This window comes from Cucurbita moschata, unplaced genomic scaffold (assembly GCF_002738365.1).
Source record: "Cucurbita moschata cultivar Rifu unplaced genomic scaffold, Cmos_1.0 Cmo_Scf00015, whole genome shotgun sequence".
NCBI classification, from domain to species: Eukaryota; Viridiplantae; Streptophyta; class Magnoliopsida; order Cucurbitales; family Cucurbitaceae; genus Cucurbita; species Cucurbita moschata.
In genome coordinates this window covers 1469061-1488522 of record NW_019268531.1, presented here as the reverse complement: position 1 = coordinate 1488522, position 19462 = coordinate 1469061, and the positions used below count along the sequence as shown (strand labels likewise).

The 19462-nt window shown below is 39.0% G+C and overlaps 5 protein-coding genes across 6 annotated transcripts; all 5 read left to right on the top strand.

Moving 5' to 3' along the window:
* The first annotated feature begins 32 nt into the window (after nucleotides 1-32).
* On the top strand, nucleotides 33-2795 carry LOC111453460 (protein NEN4-like). The gene is made up of 6 exons (XM_023094580.1): nucleotides 33-341; nucleotides 1613-1726; nucleotides 1812-1858; nucleotides 1938-2001; nucleotides 2071-2253; nucleotides 2337-2795. The coding sequence occupies exons 1-6, from the start codon at nucleotides 33-35 to the stop codon at nucleotides 2427-2429; spliced, it is 810 nt and encodes a 269-aa protein (XP_022950348.1). The 3' UTR covers nucleotides 2430-2795.
* On the top strand, nucleotides 2597-18557 carry LOC111453173 (ethylene-responsive transcription factor ERF060-like). The gene is made up of 3 exons (XM_023094158.1): nucleotides 2597-2607; nucleotides 16766-16771; nucleotides 16816-18557. The coding sequence occupies exon 3, from the start codon at nucleotides 17221-17223 to the stop codon at nucleotides 18244-18246; it is 1026 nt and encodes a 341-aa protein (XP_022949926.1). The 5' UTR covers nucleotides 2597-2607; nucleotides 16766-16771; nucleotides 16816-17220; the 3' UTR covers nucleotides 18247-18557.
* LOC111453170 (inositol-3-phosphate synthase) lies at nucleotides 3835-6533 on the top strand. Of its 2 annotated transcripts, XM_023094155.1 has the most exons (10): nucleotides 3835-4114; nucleotides 4205-4273; nucleotides 4353-4488; nucleotides 4576-4823; nucleotides 4914-5140; nucleotides 5223-5338; nucleotides 5429-5605; nucleotides 5686-5874; nucleotides 5970-6032; nucleotides 6113-6533. In XM_023094155.1, exons 1-10 carry the CDS (start codon nucleotides 3927-3929, stop codon nucleotides 6230-6232), a joined length of 1533 nt encoding a protein of 510 aa, XP_022949923.1. In that variant the 5' UTR covers nucleotides 3835-3926; the 3' UTR covers nucleotides 6233-6533. The 2 variants fall into 2 exon arrangements, with proteins under 2 accessions (XP_022949923.1, XP_022949922.1); XM_023094154.1 differs by having other exon boundaries at nucleotides 3835-4273.
* LOC111453171 (type I inositol polyphosphate 5-phosphatase 5-like) lies at nucleotides 8945-10885 on the top strand. The gene is made up of 6 exons (XM_023094156.1): nucleotides 8945-8997; nucleotides 9078-9867; nucleotides 9959-10152; nucleotides 10237-10345; nucleotides 10423-10571; nucleotides 10660-10885. The coding sequence occupies exons 2-6, from the start codon at nucleotides 9091-9093 to the stop codon at nucleotides 10883-10885; spliced, it is 1455 nt and encodes a 484-aa protein (XP_022949924.1). The 5' UTR covers nucleotides 8945-8997; nucleotides 9078-9090.
* On the top strand, nucleotides 11562-13840 carry LOC111453172. Its single transcript, XM_023094157.1, has 5 exons — nucleotides 11562-11686; nucleotides 11902-12812; nucleotides 12904-12957; nucleotides 13049-13227; nucleotides 13558-13840. Exons 2-5 carry the CDS (start codon nucleotides 12068-12070, stop codon nucleotides 13645-13647), a joined length of 1068 nt encoding a protein of 355 aa, XP_022949925.1. The 5' UTR covers nucleotides 11562-11686; nucleotides 11902-12067; the 3' UTR covers nucleotides 13648-13840.
* Nucleotides 18558-19462: the final 905 nt, after the last annotated feature.

The following is a 19462-nucleotide window of genomic DNA, read 5'->3' as shown; positions in this document are numbered from 1 at the left end:
CCGTTGGATATTAAGAAGATGCACAAAACTTTATGGAAGCTGAGATCGTCTTCTTCGACTTGGAAACTACAGTGCCCAATAGAATCGGGCAACGGTTTCGAGTATTGGAATTCGGTGCTATTGTCATCTGCCCCATGAAGCTTGTGGAGCTTCAGAGCTTTGCTACCCTCATCAGGCCGAAGGATCTGTCGGCTGTTTCATTGAGGTCCACCCGACCTGATGGGATAACAAGAGAAATCGTTGCCACTGCGCCATTGTTTGAGGAAGTTGCAGACAAGATTTTCAGCATCTTGAATGGAAGGATATGGGCAGGCCATAACATTCGAAGATTCGATTGTGTTCGTATTGTTGGATGATGGAAGTCTCACATCGACTAATTTAGGGTGTGATCATGGGTTTATAAGTGAGGAATACTAACTCCATTGGTATGAGGCCTTTTGGGGAAGCCCAAAGCAAAGCCATGAGAGCTTATGCTCAAAGTGGACAATATCATACCATTGTGGAGAGTCGTGTTCGTCTAACATGGTATCAGAGCCATGCCCTAAACTTAGTCGTGCCAATAGATTGGTAAATCCTCAAATATCGAACAAAGAACTCTTAAAGAAAAGGAGCTAAGCCCCTCCTCGAAGGCAGTCAAAAATGACTAAGACTCCAAAGGAGTCGAGCCTCGATTAAGGGGAGGCGCACTTTGTTCGAGGGGAGGTGTTGGATGATGGAAGTCCCACATCGACTAATTTAGGGTGTGATCATGGGTTTATAAGTGAGGAATACTAACTCCATTGGTATGAGGCCTTTTGGGGAAGCCCAAAGCAAAGCCATGAGAGCTTATGCTCAAAGTGGACAATATCATACCATTGTGGAGAGTCGTGTTCGTCTAACATGGTATCAGAGCCATGCCCTAAACTTAGTCGTGCCAATAGATGGGTAAATCCTCGAATCCTCAAATATCGAACAAAGAACTCTTAAAGAAAAAGGAGCCAAGCCCCTCCTTGAAGGCAGTCAAAAATGACTAAGACTCCAAAGGAGTCGAGCCTCGATTAAGGGGAGGCGCACTTTGTTCGAGGGGAGGTGTTGGATGATGGAAGTCCCACATCGACTAATTTAGGGTGTGATCATGGGTTTATAAGTGAGGAATACTAACTCCATTGGTATGAGGCCTTTTGGGGAAGCCCAAAGCAAAGCCATGAGAGCTTATGCTCAAAGTGGACAATATCATACCATTGTGGAGAGTCGTGTTCGTCTAACATGGTATCAGAGCCATGCCCTAAACTTAGTCGTGCCAATAGATGGGTAAATCCTCGAATCCTCAAATATCGAACAAAGAACTCTTAAAGAAAAAGGAGCCAAGCCCCTCCTTGAAGGCAGTCAAAAATGACTAAGACTCCAAAGGAGTCGAGCCTCGATTAAGGGGAGGCGCACTTTGTTCGAGGGGAGGTGTTGGATGATGGAAGTCCCACATCGACTAATTTAGGGTGTGATCATGGGTTTATAAGTGAGGAATACTAACTCCATTGGTATGAGGCCTTTTGGGGAAGCCCAAAGCAAAGCCATGAGAGCTTATGCTCAAAGTGGACAATATCATACCATTGTGGAGAGTCGTGTTCGTCTAACACGTATTAGGGAGGCGTTCGCGGAGATTGGCAGGCCTGCTCCTACCCCAGTTGGGATGGTTGATTCCTTAGGAATCTTAACTCACAAGTTTGGCAAGAGAGCAGGGAACATGAAGGTAAACCGTTAAAATCATAACATACAGCAATGTGTAATCACTACATTCAGAATAGTTCTCATGTTTTGAAGTGTTTCATGTTTAGATGGCATCATTGGCTTCTTACTTTCAGCTGGGGCAGCAAAAGCACAGGTATACATACAATCGGTTAACTCCCTCCCTTTGTGTGCGTGTGTCATGCCACCTTGGTTCACATAAGTTCTTTGTGCAGGAGCCTTGATGATGTTCGTATGAACTTGGAGGTCCTCAAGCATTGTGCTACTGTTCTATTTCTGGTGAGTCATCTCATCTAAACAGAATTCCTCTTCGTGGGTCATCTCTGATATTGGTAATTTTTGTACCAGGAATCGACCCTCCCAAGCATATTGCAGGGGAAGTGGAAGACTTCATCCACCATAACAACCCGAAACAGAGCAAATGGGAAGCTGCATTGCAGAGAGGAAAGTAGTCGAAAATCCCCTCCATCGTCGCCTGGGTATCAACTGAGATCAGCTCCTTATGCAAGGGAAAGACTGGGAATTGGAAAGGTTTAGTTACAGGTCTTTCTTTATACGCATAAAGGAAACATTTTTTCCCAACCAACTGATGAAAATGTGGTGAATTGAAACAGATGGCAGCTGAGGTAAAGAATGTATTCTGCATGGCTCACCGAAAGCCGCATCTTAACGTCTTACTTAAACATTCTCGATCGCTACTAAGGTAACTGAAACCAAAGAATGTAGTCTGAACATAACAAACAGAGTTCATTCTTTCATTCTTTCATTACTTCATCTGTAAAAGAGTGATAGATGATGTTCTTGGGAGAGATTCTTTGATGCACAGAGATGTAACAATATTAGCATAATCAAACAGTTCATTCTTTCATAAATAGCAGAGTACATGTTACTAGGCAATGTTGAATGTCAAAATGTACATATAATTAATGGGGTTCGTATTTTTTTTACAATTTGGATGAATAAGTGAGGGAGGGAAGGAAGGAAGGACATGTGTTTGTCTAGTTAGTATGAACTTTAAGTCCATTCCAACTAAAGTTTGATGGGAAAGTCCAAAGGAATGGTGTTTGTTTCAAGAGCCCCACTTTATAATATAACCTCCTGCTCCTCTTCTCTCTATAATTGGTTGCAATAATTGAACAGCCTTGAAATAAGTTAGAAGAAATCTACCACACTCCAGAATATAACATTAACCATGTCACGGACGAGGCCTTGTCAATTCACGAGGTGTTGTGTCCATCACATTCACAACTACCAGACTCTTGGGAAAAGTGGGGAGGGAAAAAGAAAACAACTTTCGGTAGAAATGTAAAGAAAAAGGAAAAGAGATGATGAAGCCCATTTCGAACTTCCACAGTGTTTAGGGCCATGTGACTCCTTTTCCTTTGCCTTTGCCTTCATTTATACTGGACTTTAAATCATCTTTTGGTCTACATCAAAGCCTCACCATAACGCCCTGTATTGTTAAGAATGGTGGGGTACCATAAAGTCCACAAAATGAAACAAATAATGGAAGCCCCGAGGATGGGGCCTCCATCCCCCACCTATTGGACAAAAAAACAACATTCTGGATTACCCTTTACGAATTCATTTACTGTAACACTGTTGTTTTTTAGTGTAATTATTTGCATTAAGCATGAAGGAAGGGGCGGTGGGGTAAGAGCCAGAAAGGAGAAACTTATTACAAGGTCACAAGACGCCCTGTGCATGGCAATAACAGAGAGCCCATCCCTTCCTTCACCGCCACATAGGCTGTTGCTCTCTCGTCATCTGTGCCTTCAACCACATGTTCTCCTTTCTTCTCTTTTTTTCTAGGAATGTCCAGAAGCGCCCACAAAACGACCAAAAATAAGAGGACATACATATAATTTCATTATTTAATTTACTGTTGACTCTGATAGAGGACCAGAATTTTCTCACCACGTATCACCACAGTACGCACTTTTCCTCAGAATCACACATTTTTCTTATTAATTCAATTTCTCACCATCTCAAATCCTTGGTGTAAAGCCAAAAGCTTTAGTGGGCCATACCCCCATTCATATCATGCCACGTGTAAACGAAACGCATGCATTTTCGTTCATAAAAGGAAGCCATCGAGCACATACCCAGCAGTCTGAGGTAGAGACAGCCTGTGCTTGTTTGGTTGAGTGGAAAATTTCTAGTTTTTTTTCTTCTTCTTGCATTTCTAAGAGAGAAAGGAGAAAATGTTCATTGAGAGCTTTAAGGTTGAGAGCCCCAATGTGAAGTACACTGCGAATGAGATTCATTCCGTGTATAGCTATGAGACCACAGAACTTGTCCATGAGAATAAGAATGGTAGCTTCCAGTGGACGGTGAAGCCCAAGACTGTTCAATACGAATTCAAGACTCAAACCAGCGTTCCAAAACTTGGGTTTGTGTCTATCATCTTTATAATTTGTTGTTTTGATTATTTTCTTTTTCATCCTCTTTACAACAAGAAATTTGGTTATGTATTGTGCAGGGTTATGCTCGTTGGATGGGGTGGAAATAATGGTTCCACTCTTACTGGCGGTGTTATTGCCAATCGAGAGTAAGATTTCTCAAATGTTCTTAAATGTGAACAAGAAATGTCATTTTAGTTTCTTCTGAATGTATTAAAATATTCTCAGAGGGATCTCCTGGGCAACTAAGGATAAAGTTCAACAAGCCAACTATTTTGGGTCATTGACTCAAGCTTCGTCCATCCGTGTGGGTTCCTACAATGGCGAGGAGATCTATGCCCCATTCAAAAGTCTGCTCCCTATGGTACTGACTTTTAGTCTAAATGGGTTGGAGGGTTCTGTTAATCAAATATGTGTTTTGTTAATGTCCCATTATATTGTTAATCTACAGGTTAATCCAGATGAGATTGTGTTTGGTGGGTGGGACATTAGTGACATGAACTTGGCAGACGCCATGGCGAGGGCCAAGGTGTTTGATATTGACCTGCAAAAGCAGCTGAGGCCCTACATGGAATCCATGGTCCCACTCCCTGGGATTTACGACCCTGATTTCATTGCTGCTAATCAAGGTTCACGAGCTAATAATGTGATTAAAGGAACCAAGAGAGAACAAGTCCAACAAGTTATAAATGATATCAAGTAATATGCTACTCTAGTTTTCGTTTTGGTACATGCAATTTTCTTTTTTAAAGATTCTAATTCTCTGGGTCCTCCTAATGTGGTGATTAGGGAGTTTAAAGAGAAGAGTAAAGTGGATAAAGTTGTTGTGCTTTGGACTGCCAACACGGAGAGATACAGCAATTTAGTTGTGGGGCTGAATGACACAATGGAGAGCCTCTTAGCTTCACTGGACAAGAATGAGGCTGAAATATCTCCTTCTACCTTGTATGCGATAGCCTGTGTTCTTGAGAATGTCCCTTTTATCAACGGAAGCCCACAAAACACCTTCGTCCCAGGTATCATCTAACCTTAACATTTCAGCTCTCTTACTGGTAATGATCACAGGCATCAAACATTCTGATAATCTTTCAATTTCAGGGTTGATTGATTTAGCTATTAGGAGGAACAGTTTGATCGGAGGAGATGATTTTAAGAGTGGTCAAACCAAGATGAAATCTGTCCTAGTGGATTTTCTAGTTGGTGCTGGCATTAAGGTAAAATCTTGACACAAATTGTTTGGTATTCAACTAACCCAGTAAACCAGTGAAATCCTTCTCTTATTTGTTACTATGTTTTGATTACAGCCAACTTCGATTGTGAGCTACAACCATCTTGGAAACAATGATGGAATGAACCTGTCTGCCCCACAAACGTTCCGCTCCAAGGAAATATCAAAGAGCAATGTGGTGGACGACATGGTGTCAAGCAATGGCATCCTGTACGAGCCTGGGGAGCATCCAGACCATGTTGTAGTGATCAAGGTGCTTCTTTGTTTTGCTTATTGAAGTGTTTCCTGTGTTTGTTTATGGTTTTGGCTGATTTAAGTGTTGGGGTGTTTTAGTATGTGCCATACGTTGGAGACAGCAAGAGAGCCATGGATGAGTACACATCAGAGATATTCATGGGTGGAAAGAGTACCATAGTGATGCACAACACATGCGAGGACTCCCTCTTGGCTGCTCCCATTATTCTTGATCTGGTTCTGCTTGCTGAGCTAAGTTCTCGCATCCAGCTCAAGGCTGAAGGAGAGGTGGGTTTAAGTTCAGTTTAAGGATTGGTTGCATCTTTGGAAGCTTTTAAAAAAAAAAATGGAAAATTGAAGCTGAGTTGGTTGGTTTTTTGCAGGTGAAGTTCCATTCTTTCCATCCAGTAGCTACAATACTGAGCTACCTGACCAAGGCGCCTCTTGTAAGTACAAAATTGATGTGAACTTTGAGTTAAAGCTACAGTGGAGCTCATATAACAGTTGAGGGTATGTGTTAAAACAGGTTCCTCCAGGCACACCAGTGGTGAATGCGCTATCAAAGCAAAGGGCGATGTTGGAGAACATTCTGAGGGCGTGCGTTGGGCTTGCTCCTGAGAATAACATGATATTGGAATACAAGTGATTGGAAGGAGGAGAGTTTTGAGAGAGATTGTGCCTCTCTTCTGCTTTCAAAGTTTGTGTTTGATGTAATTGTTCTTAGGAGAAGCTCTCAGCAATTTGTATCCTCTTTTTTTTCTTTTTCTTTTTTTTTTAATTTGGTGGTCTTCTCTAAAGAAGGAAGCTTCTGTGAAGGCTGTTGTGTTGAGTGATTCAACAGCATCCATCCCTTAGTGGGAGTAGATCATTAGTGGATTAAACTACTGTTGAGTTTGCAAATTAATGGTACATTTTCAATCTCAATCTCTAAACACTTCAATTCAACATGGAACATAGATTAGTTTTGAACACCAAAAGTACGTATGTGCAGCTTTTAATTTGGTACAGCCTACTTAACGTGGTCAACCATTTTGCACCACTTTGAATAATTGTTTCACTTTTTTTTTTCTTCTTTTTTCCTCTGCGCACGCGCTGTAAATGCCTCCTCGCTCCCGGTTGTGACATCTACATGTATAGGTAGTACCCGATCTATTTTCATTCTTAATAAACATTAAAAATTTATATATTATATGGATGAGGGAGGTGTCACAGTCGAGTACTACCTGTACATATAGATCTCACGGTTGGGAGTGAGGAGGCGTTTATAGAGCCCGCACGGGGGAGTGTGTGTAAGCTCGTTTTCGTCCCGTTCAACTTCTGTTTTCCTGATTTTCCTCCCGATTCCAATTCTAACCCTATTTTTATGAAATAGGATCTAATTGGGGAAAATAGTATTTTTGGACACGCTATTTGTGTAGAAACGCTAAATAAAGGGCATGCGTGAATCATGTAAGTCACCACATGGAACTTTGGGAAGAAATACTTGTAGGAGTCGCTTTGTTATGCATGCACGAAACTTTAGTTGGATGGGTTAAAGGGGGTAGCCCTCCCCGAACAGGGAGTTGCAGCTCACTCCCTAGGTAAGATACCAAGTAGCCTCATAGCCATGGCGGCGAGGTAGCTACTCACAGGGCACCAGTCAAACACAGGTCGACGTAAAGGAACTCTTAGAGTATAAATGAAAGGACAAATAACCAAAGAAATCCCAAGGAGCTAAGGCCAGAACTAGACGTCATACAGCTCAAGAAAAGTCCATGGGAATATGTTAAAGCTTAGGATGCGATTAAAGCCTACAAATAGGGATCTTACTGAGTATATTTTTATACTCACACCGTCTTCCCCTTTTGTACCGGTCGAGGTGAGGAGATATTCAAGAGCTGTACTATCACAGAGGAGTGTCATTCCGGAGCTTAGTCGGTTTTCATAATTGGAGTATTTTGTATTTTCTTTTATATTTGTATTTCCCATAATATTTGAATTAAATTTTAGTGTCCTTGACTTTCTTTTTTTTTTTAATTTTAAATTTTATCCGATTTTTATGTTCTATTTTATCTTCTTTTAAACTTTTTTTTTATCTTTCGTCTTTTAATCTCGATTCGGTTTTTCGAAACTTTGAAAATTAGGTCGTGACAGATCAAAACAAAAGTAGATCCCTATCAATTATGTCGAAAAAGGGAACAATATGGTGAGACAAAAAATTTCTTACTCATCAAAACCGCTGTGAAATTTTTTTTTCTTATACTTTTTTTTACTTATATTTTACATTTGTTTTTTTTTCTTTTTTACTATTTTACACTTTATTAGTATTATTATCATATTAATACACAATAATTTGACTTTGAGCTATAACATGTATATTTAATTATTTAATTTGATGAGGTATTTATTATTTATAATTAAATATTTGTATAATTTTATTAAAATTATTTATTCAAGAATAATTATTAAGGTTGGTAACTAAACACAATGCATTGTATTTCTAGTATATTTATCAATGAATAAAAGTTAAATTACAATTTAAGGCATATTATTATTTTATTAATATATTATTATAATGATATAAGATTTATAAGTATATAATATAATTTACTCTACTAATACAACATTTCACCATTGAAATTGAAATATAAGCTGAACTAAATATTTACAATGAAATATTTATATAGTTTTATTAAATAATTTATTTGAGGATAATTGTTTGTGCGTAGTATACTTATTATTAAATGAAAATTAAATTAAAATTTAAGGATAATTATTTAGATTTATTTGCAATGAAATTAAAATCTAATTACTTAAAATTATTAATTTAATTATATAAAATTAAATAAGGTAATAGAATTATTAGAATAGTTAATTTATAAGAAATTTGAATAATATCTTTAACAGCAAACACAATTATTTAATTCTTTTTATAAAAAGAAAAGATGTAATGTTTTAAAATTGTTTGATATATGGGTGGAGAGTTGAGATTAAGATTGGCGGATGAGGAGGAGTTGCGGTGTAACAAATTTGATCCATTCATTCCTACTCTTCTCCGGAAGGTTTGGCGCCAAAATCTGAGCCCGCAACAATTGAAAGCAATCACTTCTCAAACTTGTTCTCCTTTGTTTTCCTAAATACTTATACCCCACACAAACCAAACCACTTAAGAACCTCTTCGTTCATATTCACCGGCTGGTTAACCCACCAGCCCGTTTCCCCCCCTCCCCCACCCACCCACCATTTCTGGTGCCTTCTTTCCCCATAAGAATGCCATGGAATTCCGGGTTCAAGGACCCAACCTCCAATCATGCCACTAATCCGAAGTAGGTCCAAATGGGAAACCCCAACAACGCCGCGCCCTGTCTCCCCCTATCGCTACCCCCTCCAATCTCCCCGCCCCACTACATCAGGGACCAAAAGGAAAAATGGGTATGCATTTCTTTTTCTTTTTCTTTTTCTTTTTCTTAATCCCTCACCATCCATATTTTTATTTATTTTTAATTTTAAAGGGAAGGGAGTTGCATGGAGCAATCCCCCAGAATCAAGAAGAGCCACTCAGAGAGACGAACAAGTCCAGGAATCGAAAGCTTAAACATGTCCATGTTTGAGCCATCCTTAACTCCACCCAATGAGACCAAGAATTATAGAGTTTTTGCAGGCACGTGGAATGTGGGAGGGAGAACTCCCAACGATGGGATGAACCTGGAAGAGTTCTTACAAGTGGAAGAATGTGCGGACATTTATGTGATTGGGTTTCAGGAAATTGTTCCTCTAAATGCGGGGAATGTGCTTGTTCTAGAAGACAACGAACCCGCAGCAAAGTGGCTAGGTTTGATAGACAAGGCTATAAACAAACCCAACACTCATTACGACTCCTTTTTTGTTGCTTCGGATCATGGGTCCACAAAAGCACCCTCAAAGGATTCAAAGTCGCTTCCTTTCTTCAGAAAGGCGTCGCTAAAAGTGCTGAGCAGGAGTCTGAGGCCTATGGACTGTGGTGCGCTCAAGGCATGTAACTGTCCAATTGAAGTGGGGACCAGAGAGAGAAGGCGGAGGAAGCTGAACGAGGGGACCTCATCCCCAGAGTTACACGATGAGGAATTTGAATTCATTTCAAATTCCGATATTTCTTCCTCCAAATTCGTGGATGAGGACAACACCAAATACAAGCTCATTGCAAGCAAGCAAATGGTGGGTTTGTTCCTTTCCGTTTGGGCTCAACAGGAGTTGGTCCCTCATATTGCTCATCTTAGAGTCTCCACGGTTCGAAGAGGGATAATGTGTCGCCTCGGAAACAAGGTCATTAACTTAGAAACAATTAATTATGATATGATATTGTTTGATTATAAACCCATGATCATTCCTTAAGTTAGTCCACTTTATTTTGCAGGGGTGCATATCCATTAGCATGTCGGTGCATGAGACGAGCTTCTGCTTCGTTTGCAGCCACTTGGCATCTGGTGAGAAGGAAGGGGACGAACTGAAAAGAAACTTGGATGCAGCTGAGATTCTCAAAGGCACCCAATTTCCCAAGATTTGCAAGAATCCCTACAGGAGAGCCTCTGAGAGAATTATGGATCACGAGTATTACTAATCACTATTATTATTATTAATTATTATTCAAAATTGTGTTTTATCAATCATTTAATTTGGTGTTGTGAAATGAAGCCGGATAATATGGCTCGGTGACTTGAATTACCGGGTTACATTGAGTTACGAGGATACCAGGACCTTAATAGACGATAATGATTGGGACAGACTGCTGCACAACGACCAGGTAATTAATCAGCTCACTTTCTTGTTTTTTTTTTTTTTTAATTTTATTTATTTAATTAAAATGGGGTGGCGATGCAGCTGACCGTGGAGAGAGAAGCTGGAAGAGCATTCGTTGGGTTCAGTGAAGGGCGGATTCAATTTGCACCCACTTACAAGTACATTCAGAACTCAGATTCATACGCCGGGGAGACAGCGAAAACGAAGAAGAAACGCCGGACTCCGTCATGGTGGGCATTAAAACTACATTCTAAAGGGATTCGTATGTATGCATACTTAATTTGTAACAAAGTATTGTGTGTTTTGTTGTTGGTTCAGGTGTGATAGAATACTGTGGCGGGGGAATGGGATAGAGCAGGTGTGCTACGTTCGAGGGGAGTCTACATTTTCGGATCATAGGCCAGTGTGTGGAGTGTTTTGGGTGGCGGTGGAGGCTAGAAACAGAAGCAGCAAGTTCAGAAAAGGACACTCGTGTTTGACTCCAAAGGTGCAGTTAGAAGAGCATGTAATACCCGAAAGGCGTAGCAGCTTCTACGGTTTCTAAAGCCCTACTTTATAGCTATGTATAGTGTTTTATAAACATGTTTGTAAATCTATAAGTCCATGTATGTATTGTTTTTGTGTTTTCTTAACCTAACAAAACTGAAAATTGAGGGGAAAAAAAAAGGAGGAGGCTTTTAGTGCCAAAAACATGTATAGAGAAAGAGAGAGAGAAAGTTTGCAGTGTAATTCCGAAGCATTTTTCTCCGTCTTCTACTACTCGTTGGAGCAGTATTAATAGAATTTGCATGGATGCCTAAGAATTAAGCATATTCCATATTGATTGCCTTAGTATCAATTTCACTTTATCCTTGTCCTTCATGAAGTGTTTTTTGGAACATATTTTGAAGTTAATTTTGTATTTATTTTATGATGTTTTTATATTTATCAATGAAACATTTGGATTTGTAATCAAATTTTAAAAATGATTTTTTTTTTTTTATTGGATGAGTGAAAATAAAATTTAGTTCAATTTTCGAAAATTTAAAATAAAAGATACCCAAAAAATGACAACGAATCGAGTGAATTAAAGAGTTTGGAGGGAGCGGGAGGGGGGATGAAGACATGCCGGGAAAGCGCGCCACCGCGAATGAAGCAACATTTTGAATCGGAAACGCGGGCCCTGCATCAACATTTGCATCATTCGCGCTTCTTCTTCTCTCTCTATATATAAATTAAAGGGGAAAAAAAAAAGAGGCAATATAATTTCCTCCGTTTTCCCCGAGAGCCGCTCTTCGATTCTTCTAATTTGGGCATTTTCTCCCTCTCGACAATCAATCCAAATCTAAGTTCAAGGTTTCGCAGGGTTAGTATCTGAGTCTCCGTTTCTCTGAGTAAACATTTCAATGGTTTTCTTTCGTCTCACCGATTCGATTCTAACCTTACAATTTTGGCGATGAATGTCGATTTTTCTAGGGTTACTGTGTTATTTATGGTTTTATTGATTTATTTTGCTTTATTTTCTTTTTGTCTGTGCGTTAACGTCACGGTTGCTCGGTTTTATTTTTTATTTTTTTTCAGAATCTTGTAAAATTGGGGTTCCTGTGTTTTTCCCCTGCACCGACTAGGATTTGAACATGAAGATTTAGGATTTATTTTCCGCCTGAGTGATTAGGCTTTCTAGTTGCCGAAGATCTAGGAGATAGATTGGTTGATCAGACTAGAGTACCCCTGCCTGTGTCCGATAATGCGCGAAGATAACATTGATGATGTGTTTGGCCACAATCGTTCGGCTCTTGGAAATCTAACCAATCGTCCGCTCAAACGAAAGCTTTCGTCAATTTTGAGTGATTCAGGGATTAAAACAAGGGATGGGTGCGGCAAACCTGTGGACGGGAAAGATGAAGAATCCAGATGCCCGAAGCACGTGCGTCTACAAGCAGCGGAATATGTCAAGGAGAACTGTGAACTTTCGTGTGGAGAAAACTGTTATTCAATGGGGCTGTCTAGGTTTAGTACGGAGAAGCTGGAGTCTGCTTGCTCTCCTGCTTCCAGTGAAGGTGATACTGTTTTGTTTGAGAGAGCTAAAGAAACTGTGCAATGTAATTTGCCGAATGATGAAGCACATCCTGAACAAGAGGATGAGCACAGAATTACAGACAGTGAAGCACTCGGACTTCCTTGCTTGCCCACTTCTGTAATCCCTACTTGCCCCGAGGATGACAAGGAAGACTGTCCTGGATTTATGATGAACAATGCTGATACTGAAGCTGCAGTTGATCCTGTTTCAAGGAATGGTGAAAAGGATATTGGCATTGGTAAAATTGGTTCAAGCAATCATGACTCCACTCAATGGTCGAGGTTACCTATATCAGAGGGTTCCAAGTCTCTGGCATTGGAAAGGTGCTCAGGATTCAAGACTGATAATTGTGCTAATTTAGGCATGTATGACGACTTGCTTAAAACATGTTCTTGTTCATTCTGCTTGAAAGGTAACTAGAATGTTATTCAATTATGCATGTAATTATGGGCTATTGAAAATTCGTTTTCAGAAATGCTAAATTGGTCTGCTTTTGTAACCAGCATCATACATTTGGTCAGACCTCCATTACCAGGACATCAAAGGACGGATTTCGGGTAAACTTGTTCATCCTTTTATAGTCACAATACCATGGTTTTTTTGGGTTAGCCCCTCTTATTGATAATCATGGTATTTTCATTCTTTCAGCACTTAAGAAAAGCCAGAAAGATGCGAGCATCTTGGCTCAGAAAAGCAGCAAAGAGAAAGATACTTATCATGATCAAGGAAATTCTTCCAAATCAAAGCTAGAATTTGATCTTTGTGGTCAGTGGATGTCACTGTTCCGTCATATGGAAGATATGTTTGCTCACGAAGGCAGCCAACTTGTAAGTGTGGATTTATAGTTATATTAAGTTTTTTTCCCATTAGAAATGTGCGTCTACCTTTGAACTGTGATCTTTTGAAGTAACCTGTCTATGAAAGAGTAGAAATATTATAGTTCCCTGAAATAACCAATTTAAGGAAGGACTGTGTCGGAAGTCCAAAAGAGCTTAATTATTGGAAGTAGTTACAATTTTCTGGCATTGTTGGCTGGTATGCCTGAGAGTATACTTTTTTAGATTCTTGAATATGTGCTTCTCCACTTTCATTTACTTCCTTGGAAGGACTTAGCGGTGGTAAATCTTGTTTTTATTTATCTATTTATTTCCCTACAGCAAACCAGTTTTGTTACCCTCAAAGATCTGAGAGAGGACTGCAAGATGAATCTGGAGATGCTTAATGGCATGCCTTTGGAGAAGCATTAGCGTGCTGTTGTTTTTCCTGCCATTCTGGTGGTTGTGGGCTGTGTGGTTAGTAACTTATGCTGTCCATATTTGTACTTTTGAACTTCTCACTCTGGATAGGGTAGCTGTATTATAAATTTGGAATACATGTAAAATCATCCGGTCTATTTTTGAATAGCTCTTATCTTCATCCTTGCGACTCCGCTTTCCTGTATATTTTCAATTGCTTTGGTCTTTGATTGATTTTAGGTAGTTTAGTAGCTTTTATCAAATCTTGTGGGACTAGGTGATATGATAGGGTTGACAGAAAATGTCAAATTATCGTATCATTTAATTTAATAGCTTTAATAATTACTCGGACTAATATTTTTCAGTAAACGTTGGTTTGTTTTATTTACAGAGTACATGAGAGCCTTGAATTAGATAGATAGAGATATTTGATACAACTGCTATAATGACAGGTAACTTGTTTGAACTTGCTCTTTTAAAGATGCTACTCTAAATTGAGAGCTGCATTTTAGTGGTTAGGGGTGGTTGGTTCAAAATTATCTTGGAAGTTTGATTTGATTGGATGGTGCCGACCAGGTTGAACTTTGCAGATTAGTTTATTAGGTCTTAAAATTAGTTGTCCAACCAATCTGTGTAGAGTTGATTGTGGTTGTGGAAGCCTTTAGAGATGCGAAGCAGAGTAAGCCGGCATTTGCATCTTCTAATATGTTATGTGCGCCACCACACTCCTCACATAGTGGGCTGTTGCCCTGTTTTCTTCTTCTTCTTTTTTTTTTTTTTTTTTTTTTTTTTTTTTTTAAAAAAATTACATATGAGTTGACAATTTTCTCAACGTCAACTTAGGGATTCTCAATAGTTAATATTATCTTCCATTGGCTTCTCCAATTTCTTGACTTATTTAGCACTATCATTGTGTTTGAAGTTTTATCACCGGCATTCTGTTCATATTTTAATTGGCTTCAATAAAGCATAGTGCGGTATGGTGCGGTGCCTGCAAGCATATGGTCAGCTATTGCTGCATTTTTTAATTGCCCATTGCCTATTGGTCATTTTCTCCCTAGCCTCTAATGTGTTGAATTTGACTGAATCCTCCTAGTGGCAACATTTAGACTATGTGAAGGAGTCGTGATTTTTTTAAGGATCCTTTCTGTCGTTTACTCTTTAATTGCTTCTTCTTCAAGAAATCCCGCTATTTGTATAATCACCTTACGAACATCCACATTTTTTGGTTTCAGTTTCAAGTTTGAAACCGAGCATTTCTTTTTCCAATGTATTCATTTGCAATCAGTAGTAATATTTTAAATTAAGTTTCTAATGTTTTCATCTAATTCTAAGCATTGTCTAATTTTTTATAAAGAAAAGCCATGGTGTGAATCATTTTCAACCACAACTTGCATTTTTAAGAGCAAGTCTAAAGTTGTTTAATGCGTTTGGTGAGATCAATTATTATTATTATTTAATATTTGTTTATATTTTATGCATTTTTAAATGACAATGTTGCTTCTTTAACAAACTTAACTGTTTGTTTATGTTTTTAACCTACTTATTGCTTCCCTATTGAGACCAAATTTGAAAATTTTATAATGGAAAATCAAATTAGTTATTGTATATAGGACATAGTTATCATTCTCCCTTCTCAATTTCTCAATTGTCTAAGTGGAAAAATGGTAAAATATTTTATTTTATCAAAGGTCGCTTTTAAAACTTGTTCATATATAAAAAGGAAAATCGATATCAACGAGTTGTCTATGAATATAGTAATGTCTTTAAACTCTTTCCTTCTTTGCAAACTAGCCCCTCACATACACAAAGAGCCTTTTTTTTTTTTCTTTTCGAAGAGGCCAAATTCTCTCTTACTATGGATAATATTTTTCATTTAATGAAGGAGCAAATGTTCGACTTATCAATATCATATTTTAAAATGTCATTTACTCCTAATTAAAGCAATGTACCTTTCCGATTTTTCTTTCAATTTAGTAATTATTGTTTTTTTAAAAAAGTTTTAATTTACTCTCTTATATTTTTCACATTTTTCAATTTAGCCACTCACGGTTTTTTTAGTACTATCCCTATTGACGAATATTGTTTAAGTTGATTGATGATAAATTTATAGAGCACATAGAATACCTAATACATTGGTTTTTTTTTAAAAAAAAAAGGACGAATTAAAAAAAATTAGAATATATGGAATGGAATTGAAAACTTGGTAAACCATAAAGTAAAGATTAAAAGATATATGGAAACTTTATTTTAGTAAAGATAACCATTGAAATTGCGGGAATCGTATTTATTTAGATTTAAAAAAAAAAAAAGAAAGAAAAAAAAGTAATGCAAATTGGCTTAGATGGAAGGAGCGCGTTTAAGTTGGCAGAAGGAGCGCGTGAGAGTCGGACCCACCCACCATTTTAGTGATCGGAAATACCATTGGCATGGCTTGGTCTGTACGCAGAGGGGTAGAGAGGAGGGGCCAGGGTGTATAGTAATTGCATCAACTCCAGGCGTTGGGATTGATGTGGGTTGACTTAACTGCGGTTAAGGTAAGCAAAGGAGGAAAGGCCATCCATTTGCGTGAAGAACAGAAAGTGGCTCTTGGTGAGTGCGTAGAGAAACAGGCCACGCAGCAGCTCTTCGCCTTAATTCCAACCCTGCCGCCGCAATTCTGCGTTCCTCCATTTGTCCTTATCGCCATCCCCACCAATTCCTCTAATTCATTGTCTTTTCCAATTTTAACTTCTCGCCTAAGTTAGAAACAAACAACAACATGACACCCTTAATTAAATACTGTATAATCGAGCATCATTTTCAGATTATTTATTTTCTTTTTTGGTTTGTGGCATATCAAAACGTAAAGTTAAATTGAATCAGAGGGTCATCTTATGGTGGGCGTTACAAATTGATTCGATAGGATAAGGAATAAGAAAATGACGTGGCTGCGCGTGCCATTCTATACCCACTGTACACCATGGATCCTGCCAAATACAATTCACTGAAATTTTGCAAGCGGGCCATTGCTAAACTTCTGCCACGTGTCTATATCCTGACGTGGCTTTATATGGTTGGAGATTCCACCTCGATTTGTGTTATCTTCATGTTGACGAGATAATTGGGTGTATGAGATAGAGAGAGAAAGGGGGAGGTTTGGGGTTATATAAACGGTGGGATGGCTACCTGTATTTGCAGGCGAAGTTGAAATTAGGCGTGAAGCAAAGAAGAGAGGGAAACTAATTCCTCTGCTCTCCTCTGTTTGATTGTGCAAGTATTATCGAGTGCTTCCATTTCCCCCCACACCCCCTTCTCTACTCTCCCCGCTTCTCTGAGTTCCCTTTCTTTTTTCTTCTTTCATTTTGGTTTTGCCATTTTGTGTTATAGACCCACAAGGCTGCTGCTCCTTTGAATGAAACTCGGGTGATTCAGATTACAGATCCAGCTTTCTCTTTTTTCTTCGTAAATATTTTTGGTTTTTGTTTTCTGCTTTGATCCACTTGGAGGGTGTTTTTGAAGTCCCTCAGGTTGGTTTTAAGAAGGTTTAGAACTTTGTTATCTTTGGATCTTGTATTGGGTTACTGAAGTTTCTTGACAACAATCATGGCTGCAGCTATAGATGTTTATACTGGAATTTCAACGCAGGTTTACTCTTCGGATCCTTTTAGCGAGGAATTAATGAAGGCATTTCAACCTTTTATGAAAAGTGCTGTTTCAACCTCCTACTCTTCTTCTTCTTCTTCTTCTTCTGTTTCTTGTCAGCCAAGATTAAGTACTGCTGTTTGCTCCCCGTCGAGCACCTGCTTGTTTTCTCAAGGCTTCTCGGGAATTGAGCAGATGGGTCTTGAGCAATCAGGTCCAATCGGCCTAAACAATCTCACCCCTTCTCAGATATGCCAAATTCAAGCTCAAATTCAGCTACCCCCACAAACCATGTCTTCCCTCTCTTCTTCTTCTTCTTCTTTCCAGTCTCAATATTGTAACTTCCTTGCCCCCAAATCCATCCCCATGAAGCTCATTGGCTCTCCATCTAAGCCCACTAAACTGTACAGGGGAGTCCGGCAGCGGCACTGGGGAAAATGGGTGGCAGAAATCAGACTCCCAAAGAACCGAACCAGGCTTTGGCTTGGGACCTTCGACACGTCCGAGGAGGCTGCTTTAGCCTATGACAAAGCTGCTTACAAGCTCCGTGGGGAGTTTGCCAGGCTCAATTTCCCACATCTCAAACACCAATTCGGAGAATTCAAACCTCTTCACCCTTCTGTGGACGCGAAACTTCAAGCAATTTGTGAGAGCCTGAAACAGGGGAAAACAGAGAAGCTCTGTTCTGCTGAGGATGAAAAGGCAAACACCAGTCCACCTCCATTGGAGTCAAACTTAGTGGTTGACAATTATTGGGAACCGGAATTGAAAAGCGAAGTGGAGACCTCATCCTCATCCTCATCCTCATCCTCGTCTCCTTCACGGTCTGAAGAATTGTCCACCGGATCATCCCCTGAATCAAGTATCAGCTTCTTGGATTTTTCAGATTCCCAATGGGGTGAAGGAGAAGCATTTTGTTTGGAGAAGTTTCCTTCTGTGGAAATTGACTGGGCAGCTCTGAGTCAAATGGTCGAATGGGAGTGTTAATTAGTAATGTTGTGTAGTTTGTTGCAAAGATTCTGCAATGAAATTTTAGGCATTTGCAGAGGTCTGGTGTTAGTGAAAGATTAGGGTGGTGAGTCAATGAAAAGAGTCTGTTTTCAAGGGAGATGCAGTTTGTCTGTAATGGGTTCTATATGGTCCATTGTGGTCTGCAGGTTCTTTTTTCTTCCCTTGCATGGCCATCTTATTTACTCCTACATTTTGTTCCAAGTTAATGTAATTAAGCAGTCTGTGTGTTTTAGTACATATGAAGCTCTTCTTTATCAATCTAATAGGAGTTAGTTCCTTTGGGTGAAGGGAATTGGGGAGTTAGGCATCACTGAGCCCATAACAAATAACGGGCCAAACAACAAACAAATCCAACAAGTCCACGAAACTGAGCCCCCAAAAATATCTAGACCTATATTATTTTGGTGTGCCGCCAATTTCGAAGTGTATAGGCACCCAACTGGGTCTTCGTGTGCTGAAGGCATCAGTCTGCAATCGTCCCTGTCTCTTTCCAATTTCCATTCGGGCATGGGAGCCATGTGTGGGCACAATTTTCAAGTTCCATCTCCACATGGGCCATTCAACTTTACAATTATTGTATCATTTGTGTTGTTTGTAGCATCAACTCAACAAATATATTTAGAGAATAATCCAACACAATAGAGGTAACTACGTGCTTTGAGCCCACTCATTAAATCATTGTATTCTCAACATCAAAATTGACAGTTACCTCTACCAGTGGCTGAAATTTAAAAAATAAAAATAAAAAATAAAAAATCACTACAAGAAATAATAAATATGATAGCATACGAAAAACGCTATCGTAGACTTTTTATAGCGTTTTTCGTACGTCATAACAGCTCATATTATTAAAAGTATAAGACTTTTTATAATATATATATTCCATATATAGTAGGTAGCTCATATGGCTTCATCGCCTTGTGTGTACAGGGGAATGGAAGACAACCAAAATTTGTACCAACCAAGATTTCCTCAATAACAGTAAGCAAGGATTGTGGTTTAGTACATAATTGGTGTGGGCTAAGCAGACATGAACCAAGCAATCCACTTCATATCCACATTCTAACCTACTTTAAACAATTTGGTTGGTGAAAGGTACAAAAGCATTTAATAAAACAAGAAATTACACCTAATGCAACCCAATTGTATAACCAGGATGATTGTTTCTTTTTTTTTTTTTTTTTTTTTTTGG